Here is a 13,529-nt window from a genome sequence, read left to right on the forward strand (position 1 = left end):
ACCTAACCTAATGTAGAAAAAACTTCACCTAAATGAACCTCACCTATAATATCCTAAATTAACCTAACCTAAATTAAGCAAAGCTGGCCTAACCTAACCTAACATAACCTAACTTAACCTAACCTAACCTAACATAACGTAACATCACCTAAACTACCCTAAACTAACACTAACAACCTAACCTAAATTAACCTAACCTAACCTAACTTAACCTGACCTGACCTAATCTAACCTAACTTCTCCTTACTTGAATTACATTCAAGTATCGATCAGTCAGTGGAGCCGAGGCTTGCTGGTTTTTCCCATCCTTCACAACCCAACCGACACATATACACACACACACATTCTCTCTCTTTCTCTCTCTCTCTCTCTCTCTCTCTCTCTCTCTCTCTCTCTCTCTCTCTCTCTCTCTCTCTCTCTCTCTCTCTCTCTCTCTCTCTCTCTCTCTCTAACTCCCTTCGTGATTTCTGGCATCTACCCAAAATGTATCTCCAATAACTTTGCTGCTTCTTCTTTCCCTACTCTATTTCAACCAGATGGCACCACTGCTATCGCATCTATTTCTAAAGCTGAAATCTTTGCTCAAACCTTTGCTAAAAATTCTACATTGGACGATTCTGGGCTTGTTCCTCCCTCTCCTCCACCCTCTGACAACTTCATGCCTATTAAAATTCTTCGCAATGATGTTTTCCATGCCCTCGCTGGCCTAAACCCTCGGAAGGCTTATGGACCGGATGGGGTCCCTCCTATTGTTCTCCGAAACAATGCCTCCATGCTTGCACCTTGCCTATTCAAATTCTTTCAGCTCTGTCTGTCAACATTACCTTTCCTTCTTGCTGGAAGTTTACCTACATTCAACCTGTTCCTAAAAACGGTGACCGTTCTAATCCCTCAAACTACCATCCTATTGCTTTAATTTCCTGCCTATCTAAAGTTTTTGAATCTATCTTCAACAGGAAGATTCTTAAACATCTATCACTCCACAACCTTCTATCTGATCGCCAGTATGGGTTCCGTCAAGGCCGCTCTACTGGTGATCTTCTGGCTTTCCTTACTGAGTCTTGGTCATCCTCTTTTAGAGATTTTGGTGAAACTTTTGCTGTTGCCCTGGACATAATTATCAAAAGCTTTTGATAGAGTCTGGCACAAAGCTTTGATTTCCAAACTACCCTCCTACGGTTTCTCTCCTTCTCTCTGTTTACTTCATCTCAAGTTTCCTTTTTGACCGTTCTATTGCTGCTGTGGTAGACGGTCACTGTTCTTCTCCTAAATCAATTAACAGTGGTGTTCCTCAGGGTTCTGTCCTGTCACCCACTCTCTTCTTATTATTCATTAGTGATCTTCTAAACCAAACTTCTTGTCCTATCCACTCCTACGCTGAAGATACCACCCTGCACTTTTCCACGTCTTTTCATAGACGTCCAACCCTTCAGGAGGTAAACATATCACGCAGGGAAGCCACAGAACGCCTGACTTCTGATCTTTCTAAAATTTCTCATTGGGGCAGAACAAACTTGATATTGTTCAATGCCTCAAAAAATCAATTCCTCCATCTATCAACTCGACACAACCTTCCAGACAACTATCCCCTCTTCTTCAATGACACTCAACTGTCCCCCTCTTCTACATTGAACATCCTCGGTGTGTCCTTTACTTATAATCTGAACTGGAAACTTCACATCTCATCTCTAGCTAAAACAGCTTTTATGAAGTTAGGTGTTCTGAGACGTCTCCGCCAGTTTTTCTCACCCCCCCAGCTGCTAACTCTGTACAAGGGCCTTATCCGTCCATGTATGGAGTATGCTTCACATGTCTGAGGGGGGTTCCACTCATACTGCTTTTCTAGACAGGGTGGAATCAAAAGCTTTTCGTCTCATCAACTCCTCTCCTCTAACTGACTGTCTTCAGCTTCTCTCTCACCGCCGCAATGTTGCATATCTAGCTGTCTTCTACCGCTATTTTCATGCTAACTGCTCTTCTGATCTTGCTAACTGCATGCCTCCCCTCCTTCCGTGGCCTCGCTGCACAAGACTTTCTTCTTTCTCTCACCTCTATTCTGTCCACTTTTCTAACGCAAGAGTTAACTAGTATTCTCAATCATTCATCCCTTTCTCTGGTAAACTCTGGAACTCCCTGCCTGCTTCCGTATTTCCACCTTCCTATGACTTGAATTCCTTCAAGAGGGAGGTTTCAAGACACTTATTCATCATTTTTTGACCACTGCTTTGACGCCTGTATGGGACTGGCATTTCAGTGGGCATTTTTTTTATTACATTTTTGTTGCCCTAGGCCAGTGTCCTTCCTACATAAAAAAAAAAAAAAAATAGTAGTAGTAGTAGCAGTAGTAGTAGTAGTAGTAGTAGTAGTAGTAATGCTATTTTTCATATATTTAGTAATTTTTTTTTTCATATTAATATTTATATTTATATTTTTTTGTTTTGTTTTGACATTCATACGAATGCTATAAAGGTGAAGCATAGAAATTTATTTGATAAATAATTAATTTATATATCTATTTATTTTGATTTTTTTAATTAATTAATTAATATATTTTTATTATTATTATTTTTTTTTTATGTCTCTATGATAAGCAAAGCATTATAGACCTTATGAAAGCACATATCCTCTAGAGTCTTGCCCTACAAAAGATTCTGTAAAGTAAAAAATAAAGGGAATAAGTGTCAGTGACGTTTGATGAATAGAGGAAGGCGTGGCAGAAATTACCATAAAACGTGTATAAATGAACATTTATCTTCCTCGTATTTTCCAACTTGCGTTTGCTTCTTGAAAATTTAACTGGGTGGGTCATATAGCAGACATATTGTTCTTTCCTCCATTGTAGTTTGTTTCCAGCAAGCCCCCTAAATAAAGTTTCTGTTTTTTTTTTTTTTTTTTTTTTTTAAAGAAATGAGGAATTACATTCTAACGCTGATCACTGAGCGGAGCGTAGACGAGCTGCTATCCTCAAGGACGTTACCTCTCTCTCTCTCTCTCTCTCTCTCTCTCTCTCTCTCTCTCTCTCTGTCTCTTAGTGAAGAAGAATTAACATGAGTAAATAAGACTTTAAATAAAAAGAATATATATATATATATATATATATATATATATATATATATATATATATATATATATATATATATATATATATATATATATATATATATATATATATATATTCAAAGACAATGAATATCCTCTGGGGAAGGGGTGACGATCCTTATTTAACCCTTAATTTCAGTTGAATTTTGACAAGTCTACGTTAAAATGTTTCCATTTTTCTGCAGTGATAAAGAAAGTAGAGGGGTAGCTAATATATTTAGTTGTTAATTGTATCTTTTTTCTTTCTTTTTTTCATTTATTCTTTTATTAATTTTTCTTTTCATTGCTTAATTATGCATTATGCCGACACTGCAGGTTACAATTGCAGATATTGCAAGTATTTTTGACACAATACAAGCACATCCAGCTAAACTATTGCTACAGTATAGAGAGAGTATTTCGATTACATACCTTATTCTTCATCTTCTTTTCTTCTTTTTTTTTTTTTTATAAATATAATAATAAATAAATAAGTAAATAGGTATTGTCAAATAAAATCGTCGAGATTACGCAGGGGTTTCGGGCAATACTTGGATGGGTGACTACACAAGCCTCATCAGTCTGAAAAAAAAAAAATAAATAAATAAAAAATAAGAATAAGAATAGGGAGAATGAACGAAAATTTTAAGTAATAAAGATAACAGTAAGAATTATTATAACAAGAATAAGAAAAATTACAATAAAGGAATATAAAAAAAAAAGAAAGAAAGCATCCCATGTCTTTCTTCCTAATTGTCATAGAAGGGTGAATTCTTTTGTATATTTTCCAACATTTCCAATACAACGATATGAATGGGGGAAGAAAGAATAAGAATAATAGAAAGAAGGCCTCCCAACACCTAGTTCTCCGGTCTTGGCCAATTAGCTAACGGCGGGATCAGCGCAGTTAAGCAGGGGGTCCGGGAAGAACTTGGATGGGTGACCACAAAAGCCTCATCTCTCTGAGAATAGAAAAAAATAGCAATAAGAATGAGGAGAATGAACGAAAAACGAAAATAATAAAATAACAATTTCAACTATAATAAAAATAAGAAGATTAAGAATAAAAAGAACAAAAATAAGGGAAAAAAGTAATAATACGAGTATATCTCTCTTGCTAATTGTCGTAGAATTATGAATGAAGGGTTAATTTTAGTGCATATTTTCCAACATTTTCAGCACAACAATGCAACAACAATACAGGAAAGAATAAGAATAAGAGAAATAAGCCCTCCCAACACCTTGTTCTCCGCTCTTGACCAATCAGCTGACGGCGGGATCAGCAAGGTTAAGCAGGGGGTCCGGGCAGAACTTGGATGGGTGACCGCACAAGCCTCATCTCTCTAAAAGTAGGATAAATAAGAATAAGATAAGGAAGAATAATAAAAAAAAAAATGAAAATAATAAAGATAACAATATTAATTATGACAAGAATAAGAAAAAAATAGAATAAAAAGAATGAAAAAAATAAGAATATCACAACTTTCTTGCTAATTGTCTTAGAATTTTAAATGACATGTCAGTTCTGCTGTATATTTTCCAAGATTTGTTATGAATGAGGGAAGAAAGAATAAGAATAAGAATAAGAATATGAAAAAAATGAATTAGACTAACAATAATGATCACATCTTTCATGCGTGACTGCGTGGGCGATGAGCCTCACTGGACGTTTCTGACCAATCACAAGGCAGGGTTGGAGTCGTCGGGCCCACCCGATTCATATATAAAGGGATTTTGTGGGAAGCGCGGGCAGACTCAGCTGAGTGTTCGTTGTGAGTTGTTGTTACCACAACTATGGCATGTACCAAGCAAACGGCTCGCAAGTCCACTGGTGGCAAGGCGCCCCGCAAGCAGCTCGCAAGTCTGCTCCAGCCACTGGAGGTGTCAAGAAACCCCACCGTTACAGGCCTGGAACCGTTGCTCTCCGTGAGATCCGCCGTTATCAGAAGAGCACTGAGCTGCTTATCAGGAAACTGCCTTTCCAGCGCCTGGTGCGTGAAATTGCTCAGGATTTCAAGACTGACCTCCGCTTCCAGTCCTCTGCTGTCATGGCTCTCCAGGAAGCTTCCGAGGCTTACCTCGTGGGTCTGTTTGAGGATACCAACCTGTGCGCCATCCATGCCAAGCGCGTGACTATCATGCCAAAGGACATCCAACTGGCTCGTCGCATCCGTGGCGAGCGTGCCTAAGAAGTCATCCACGAATGATCTTCATAACAGCAATATCTAGGCCCTTTTTAGGGCCAAACATCTCTTTCATTAAAGAATTTTCATAGACAATCTGTTTGGTTTTGTGGAAGAAAATATTTATTTTCCATCTTTCAGTATCAGGTTAATAATTAACTTTCGACTTTCAACTCAATATCCTTCCCCCCTTTTTTTTTTTTTTATATTATTATTATTATTCCCTCTTCCATGGCCATATCTCTTTCACTTGGGAGAATTTTTATCTTTCTTTATCTCTATTTTTTTTTTATCTTTTCTTTATCTCCACAGAATAATAATCACGATAATAATAAGCATAATAATAATAATAATAATAATAATAATAATAATAATAATAATAATAATAATAATGATACAATAATTATTATAATAATAATCATAATAAAAACAACAATATTAATATTATTAATAATGATAATAATAATAATAATAATAATAATAATAATAATAATAATAATAATAAAAATAATAATAATAATAATATTAATAATAATAACAATAATTATAATAATAATGCATTTGTCTATATCGTATCTTTTTTCCTTTTCAAGTGTGGCTCCAATGGAGCCGGGTATTATTTTATACTGGCAGCAGTATACTGGCCGCCTGTTTACTTGGAGGAGGTATACTTGGTAACAGCCTTGGTGCCTTCAGAAACAGCGTGTTTTGCCAGTTCACCAGGCAGAAGAAGACGGACAGCGGTCTGGATTTCCCGGCTGGTGATGGTGGAGCGCTTGTTATAGTGTGCCAGGCGGGATGCCTCGGCAGCGATGCGCTCGAAAATGTCATTCACGAACGAGTTCATGATTGACATGGCCTTGGAGGACACGCCAGTGTCTGGGTGGACTTGCTTGAGCACCTTGTAGATGTAGATGGAGTAGCTCTCCTTCCTCCTGCGCTTCTTCTTCTTGTCGCCCTTGGCAATGGCCTTCTGTGCCTTGCCAGCTTTCTTGGCAGCCTTTCCTGATGCTTTGGGAGGCATAGTGTCGCCGTACTGCTGTGAGAACGAGTGTGCGTTTTCAAAGTTTCAAAGTTTCAAAGTTTATTGAGTAAAGTTGGGGGAGATACAAAATAGGGGGGGGGGGGGAAGTACAGAGTAAGAGATACAGAAATAAGTCAAAGTACAAAAGTTGCCGGGCGATCCGACCTGCTATTATTATACATATTAGAAACTATATTTAATATGAAAGTTTACATGTTGTTTGAAGCTTATATGGGGGTATTTATTTCTTTACATATTGTATATATCCTTAAAGTAACATATTTATATTGTGAGATGATGTAGGATGTTTATTTACAATGGGAAATAAATTACTTAATTTTTACATAATACATTTTTACATTAATACATAATAGACTTATTTATAAAGTGGTTCCGGGTTAGGGGTCCGTTCCAGCGCCCACAAGCTTCTGGGAAACCATGAGTGCTGCGACTGTGGCGCTGCTTTATGGAGCTGTCTCAGGGTCCGGTACTGCTCCCAGTCCTCCTCGGCCATGCGCTGCCACATCTGTGCCGCTTGTTGGTGTAGACGTATGTTGACCGGGGGGGTGTCTGAGTCCATATGAAGGGATTCAGAGCTCTTGAAATCATCCCACCGGACGCCAGCCGCAATCCGAAGTGCAGCATTTTGTACTCTCTGGAGGCGGCGGTGGGCAGTCTGGGTGAGGGCATGTAGAGGGACAGGTGGGTACGTTAGGACAGGCAGCACCATGGTCTTGACCAGGTGGAGCTTGACCTTGCTGTCCAGCTCTCGAAAACGTCGGAGGAGGGCCAAGACAGCCTTGCCCCTCTCCACCCTCTGGGAGATGTGGGCCGAGTACCCTCGCCCTGAGACGTGAAGGCCCAGTAGTTTCCCGCTGGGGCTGAACTCGACGGCTTCCTCATCGACCAGCAGAAGTTTAGGGTTCTGCGTGGCTGGTGCTATGACTGAGAATTTAGCCATGTTTGTTCTTATTCTCCATTCTTCCTCGAACGTGCTGACTCGCGTAATTTCCCGCCCGGTCCTCGCATTTAGCATCAGGCGCGACCTTCCTGGATGGAAGACTACCTGGGAGACGTCGTCCGCATACTGGACGTTTATTCCTTCCTGGGAGGCAGGACAGTCTCCTGTGAATATGGTATATAGCGTCGGGGAGAGGACACTTCCCTGTGGCACCCCTGTCTGCAGCGGGAAGGGCGGTCCGCTGTAGGTGCCGACACGCACTCTGGCACTCCTATCGTCCAAAAAGTCGCAGAGAAGGCGCTCGACAGGGCCCGGGAGCCCCAAGTGCAGCACCTTGAACTTAAGCCCCAAGTGCCACACTTTGTCGAACGCCTTGCTTACATCTCTGAGTACTAGGTTGCACCGATGTCCCAGTGCCTGGTGGAGTGCCAGAGTCTCTGTTGCCACAGCTATGGCGTGCGTCGTGCCTCTTCCCCGACGGAAACCATATTGTGCCGTGTTGTACAGGTGTCCCTCATCCAGGTGGTCACGCAGCCTCCTGCCGATGACCCTCTCGAACATTTTTCCTGGCACCTCCAGGAGGGAGATGGGCCGATAGCTGTCCGGTTGTGTTAGAGCCTTGCCAGGCTTGGCTATCATCTTCATCTCCGCTTCTTTAAGCCCGTCTGGAAAATAACCTGCCGACAGGGCAGAGTTAAAGATGTCCCGGAGTCGAGCAAGAGCAGGAGGTGGGAGGTGGGCGAGAATTGTCCTGTTGATCCCACTGCTGCCAGGGCAGGTGGGCTTGCTTGACCTAATGGCTGCTTTTAGCTCTTCTAGGGAGATGAAGCAGGTGAGTGGGGAGTCACCCGCCAGCCTCGTGGGGTCCGCTTCCTGGTGCGGAGTGGTGTGATGTCTGTGGACTGCAAGGTAATCCAGCACCATGTCATTGTCCTCATAGTCCTCGTCGTCGTCTTGGAAAACTGTTTCCCATTTCCTAGTAAATAGTCTGGCTTTGTCAACATTACTGTAGTGTCTTTGTCCGTTCCTGTCAAGTAGGTATGAGTCTTGTCCTTTTGTTCGTCCAGATAGGCGTTTGACCTGAGCCCAGAACCTCCTGGGCTCCTTGCACCTTGAAGCCAGACCCTCCAGAGTCCGTCCCCAGTGTCGCCTGGCTTCGTCTCTCCTTAATTCATGGAGCGTAAGTCTAAGTCTAACGTATCTTCTATAGTCGTCGTTCGTCCAGCCATGAAGTTGTGCTCTTTGTCGCAGTGCATTGAATTGTATCCTTGTCATCTGTGTTTGTCTAGTCGGTCTTGGGGCAGGTTCTAGTCTGTACTGTGTTTTTGGTATGTGTCGGTCCGCAGTGTCTTTTACCTTTGTCATCCAGTCCGCTAGTGCTGTGTCTATCTCCTCGAGACTCGCTCGGGAGATGTCAATTGCGTCTGTCATGTCTAAGCTTTCGTCCTCCTGAAAGGAGTCCCAGTCAACCCTATGAAAGGAGTAAGAAAGGGGGGTCGGAGTGAGAATAGGAGAAGTTGAAATGTCAATAATGATTGGTATGTGATCACTACTAGTTAGCGGGCCAGGGGAGAGAGAATGAGCATAGTGGAAGGTTTGATTGGAGAAGACAATGTCAGGTGAAGTGGAGGAGAGAAGTCCATAGTAGGTCGGAAAATTAGGGCCAATGTGTCTCGCGGTTTGTCGTCTAAAATAGTCCGTGAGATCACGGCCTACCTGATTCGTAGTACCATACCCTAGTGTCTGGTGTCAGGCGTTCAAGTCTCCTGCGAAAAGCATCGGTGTCTGCCTACGTATGAGTCTCATGAAATCGGGGTGGGGGATGTACTGTCGTCTAGGAGGTAAATATGTAGTTGCAATTGTCAAGGTCCCATCGAATGTCTCTATGTCAACAGCTAAGGTGTCAGAAAGAAAGTCATCCTGAATTCTGTGAGTGAGCGAGCATCTGACTGCTATCGCCACTCCATCATTTTGCTCACCACTAGAGTTCATCTGGTGAACTCGAAATCCAGGAATCCTAAGTCTGTTTTCGTCTGGTAGTCCGTGTCCGTTAATTAGTATGACGTCCGGGTCAAACTGTCGGTAAGTGTTACATAAGTCGTACTTACGAGTCGTCCAGTGTAATACATTGTGCTGGATTACCTTGAGTCGCTGCATTATGCTGTCTGGGTCTTCTTCTTCCTTCCTCTCCTCTTCTTGAGTGATGGCTCTGAAGAGGTGAAGGGTCCAGATGGCATGGTATCGAAGACTGCGTCCCGTACTGAAGTGAGGAGGTGATCCACAGGGCGGTCCATTTTCCTGAGGCGATCTATAACAAGGTCGTAGTCACTGGCACTGAGGTTATGACGGATCTTGTAGCGTCCTTCCCTTACCCCTCTTTCCATATGGGGGAAGGTGCGAGTTCGGGGCCACATGTCGGTGTTTTTCTTTACGATGACAACCTCCAGTCCATTAACTTCCTCGTCCGAGTGGTCGTCCTCGCTGTCACTTCCTGCTGGAGATGTGGAGTCCCCGTCTGAGTCTTCCTGTACCTGGAGTGTGTTTTCCGCGCTAATTCTTTCGGCTGTGACTGCCTGTTCTTGTTCGACGACACTTCTCTGGGGAGGGACGGGGGCACTTTTTCCTGCAGTCAGGGCTGTGATAAGGGCTGCCGTGTTCTTGATAGGCGCAAGTTTAACCTCAGGGATCCCATTTTTTGCCAAGCTCTCGGAAAGAGTTTTTTAGAAGGATCCTGGCTCTGCTACATTGGCCAGATGTGCATGTAGGAGGCACATTAAGCCGGTCATGTGTTGGCCAGTTGAGTCAGGGATACCATTAGTGGTTGTAGCCTGTGCATAGGTTGTAGTTGCTCCTTGTATCCTCTTCTGTCTCAGGCTATTTTGTTTTTCCTTGAGGGCTTGCTTCCTCACCATGCATTTCATTGCCGTCGCATGGTGTGCTTCGTTACAGTTGATGCATCTTCGTTCCTGGGTTCTGCATTCCCAGTGCTGATGCCCCTCCTTGGCACAATTGGAGCACATTGAGTACCCCTGGGGTTTGTTACAGAGCCTTGTAACATGATCCTCCACTGCATAACAACGGTTACACGTTATGAGCTCTATGTACTCTTCTTGGTGCACTTGGGATGGGGGGATAGACATGCAGAACATCAACAGTCCCGTTTCAGTAGCTTTCTTGGCCATGTCACTCGTCTCGAAGGTGATCTTCACATTCTTGGTGCGTGGGAACTTGTAAACTTCTTGCACTTTTGCCCAACTCTGTTCCTTTTCGACTTCGTCCAGGATTTCGTTTGCATCATGCTCGTACACAAGATCGTCCAGTCTAGTGCAGACCACCGATCGTTGAGCCCGAAGGGTAGGGGGCATGAGTGCGCTGAAGCCATCCTCGGTGAGTTTCTCATGTTTCCCAGAGCTGAAGATTAAGTCAGCATCTTGCATTGATCCTGTGATCACAATTATGGCATCACGTGCTGGGATCAGACGGGTAATCTTCACCTCTGGGGCCAGAATATGCAGGAGCCTTCGCCGAGTGGCGAGGTCATTGGCCCGGGCATGCTTTATTCGCACCCGAGTCATTGCTGCTAAGTAGTGCCTTATCCAGGGCCAAGCATTTCTCCGCGCGGTGAAGGGGGTGGCACTGAGGGTCACTGAGGGTCACAGGACAGGGAACACTAGGGCGGAAACACTGGGACGAGGGGGGGTGGGGGGTGGGGGGGTTGGGGTGGGGGTGAGGGTGGGAGGGTAGGGAGGGTGGGGGTGGGAGGGTAGGGGTGGGAGGGTGGGGGTTGGGGGTGGGGAAGGGGAGGGTAAGAGGGCACACTGGGACAGGGAGTTCAATCCTGGTCACTGTGGATTGGCGGGAAGGACATCGCGGCACTATGGAACACGTCACTGAGACACTGTGGGGTTGTGGGGGGTAGGGGTAGTATTCCTGGGCACTGGGGGATTAATCCTGGGCACTGTAGAAGGGTGGGTAGCACATCACGGCACTCGGGAGAACGTCACTGTGGGGTGAAGGGGATTATTCCTGGGCACTGGGAAGAGGGGGGGGGAAGAGGGCAGTACATCCTGGGCACTGTGGTGGGAAAGGGGGGAAGGGGTTATCGCCTGGCACTGTAGTGGTTGAGAACACTTCTGGAGACTTCTCACTGCTGCGTTGAGTTGTTTGTGGAGGCCTGGTCTTCGCTTGGTGAGTGTGTAGACTGTTGCTGGCACTGGCACTTGTAGCTCATCCTTGTGGCACGCTGGCACTGGAGTGGCACTGGAGTGGAGAGGGCAATTGCCTGCCACTGTGTGGTGGCAGAAGTGGATGATGGGGGCCTGGGTGCCGAGGGAGAACCGGTGGAAGCGATGCGATAAAGGCCAAGGAAGTTTCCTTCTTTTTCGGGTCGTGCGTTTTCCCAGTTGAAAAGTGGTATATATATTAGCGTGCCTACTCAGGATCAGGAGTCGCCACATCAGCGAGCGTCCTGATTGGTCCAGACGCGCTCTGGGGCGATCTGATCTCGCGTATATATAGCCGTTTTTCCCAAAATTCACTACTTGCTCGCAGAGCTACCGACGAGGTTAGAGTACTCGCGCTCCTCATTTATCACCACCAACAACAACTACTACTACTACTACTACTACCACAACATCCATTATCATGTCTGGACGCGGCAAGGGAGGAAAGGTGAAGGGAAAGTCAAAGTCCCGTTCCAGTCGTGCTGGACTCCAGTTCCCGGTCGGCAGGATTCATCGCCTTCTAAGGAAAGGCAACTACGCCGAGCGCGTGGGTGCTGGTGCCCCCGTGTACCTTGCGGCAGTTATGGAGTACCTGGCTGCTGAAGTCCTTGAGCTTGCCGGCAATGCCGCCCGTGACAACAAGAAGACTCGCATCATCCCACGTCACCTGCAGCTGGCCATCCGCAACGACGAGGAACTTAACAAGCTCCTCTCCGGAGTCACCATTGCACAGGGTGGCGTGCTGCCCAACATTCAGGCCGTGCTCCTTCCCAAGAAGACTGAGAAGAAGTAAATAAAGGGCCTCCCTCCCCTTCAGCCAATATCACCATCAATCCGGCTCCTCTTCGGAGCCACACGTTCAAACATCTAGAGAGTTGTGTAGACTATACTGGTATATCAATAATAAGCAAGTAGTGTATTTATTTTCGAGTTAGTTATTTGTTATTATTATTATTATTATTTAGTCAGGCACGCAAGTGACCGAGAATAAATATGTATACTATATTTCTACTAATGTACCTGCTGTGTGTCACAGTGGAGAGTTGATTAGATGTGTTGCCTATTGTGATATGTTGAGCGTCTTTTTCATCTCAATGTATATTTTGTTTTATGAGAAACTGAGAACGATGAGGGGCGTGATCATTGAAATAAGTCAATGATAATAATAATAATAATAATAATAATAATAATAATAATAATAACAATAATAATAATAATGATAATAATAATAATAATAATGATACTTGGAGAAGACCTGATGAAGTGAGAAAGATGGTTATAATTAATAATGGTTTCTTTTCTCAGCTCAGATAGTGATAGTGAACATGGTTATGAGAAAGTAGTAGTAATAATAGTAGTCTATGGTCCTTCTTTCTTTTCATGTTTGTGGACCTTAAAAAGGTCCGGGAGATGATGTTATTCAATGATGATAATGCAAGCTGAATAGCTGGCACCATCTCAATAATGGAGCGATTTAACCACCAAATCCGTACAGGGTACGGCCCTGACGCTTGAGAGCGTAGACAACGTCCATGGCAGTAACGGTCTTACGCTTGGCGTGCTCGGTATAGGTGACAGCATCCCTGATAACGTTCTCAAGGAACACCTTGAGCACCCCACGAGTCTCCTCGTAGATGAGACCAGAGATGCGCTTGACGCCACCTCGGCGAGCTAGACGACGGATAGCAGGCTCGGTGATTCCCTGGATGTTATCACGCAAAACCTTACGGTGACGCTTGGCGCCTCCCTTTCCAAGACCCTTGCCTCCCTTGCCGCGGCCAGTCATGGTGATAAGAGCTGCTAGTACGACGTCCGAACGGTCTAACAGGAAGCTCACGAATGTGCCTCAAAATTAACTGACTGACTGACTGATAGATTGCCACTTCGTGGAGTGGCGCGGGCCTTTTTAGCCTAAAGGCGGCCCACAGGTGGCTTCCGTTGATAGGAGATAGGAAGACAAGTCTGCATGCCACTAGGGGAGTCTGACTTGCCCGCCTATAGCGGAGTGTCGATACACTCCTTGTGGTTTGAGGGTACTGTCTTCCCTGTGTCTTGTCCAG

At 44.4% G+C, this 13,529-nt stretch overlaps 2 protein-coding genes and 1 pseudogene across 2 annotated transcripts; 1 reads left to right on the top strand and 2 right to left on the bottom strand.

Moving 5' to 3' along the window:
- LOC135114440 (uncharacterized) overlaps positions 1-5,571 on the top strand; it is a 13,146-nt pseudogene extending 7,575 nt beyond the window's left edge.
- Positions 5,572-5,827: 256 nt separating this feature from the next.
- LOC135114370 (histone H2B) lies at positions 5,828-6,288 on the bottom strand. The gene has a single exon (XM_064030274.1). The coding sequence runs from the start codon at positions 6,283-6,285 to the stop codon at positions 5,914-5,916; it is 372 nt and encodes a 123-aa protein (XP_063886344.1). The 5' UTR covers positions 6,286-6,288; the 3' UTR covers positions 5,828-5,913.
- A 6,654-nt stretch (positions 6,289-12,942) lies between these two features.
- LOC135114372 (histone H4-like) lies at positions 12,943-13,255 on the bottom strand. Its single transcript, XM_064030276.1, has one exon. It carries the CDS (start codon positions 13,253-13,255, stop codon positions 12,944-12,946), a length of 312 nt encoding a protein of 103 aa, XP_063886346.1. The 3' UTR covers position 12,943.
- Positions 13,256-13,529: the final 274 nt, after the last annotated feature.

Source organism: Scylla paramamosain, chromosome 27 (assembly GCF_035594125.1).
Source record: "Scylla paramamosain isolate STU-SP2022 chromosome 27, ASM3559412v1, whole genome shotgun sequence".
In the NCBI taxonomy this organism is placed as follows: Eukaryota; Metazoa; Arthropoda; class Malacostraca; order Decapoda; family Portunidae; genus Scylla; species Scylla paramamosain.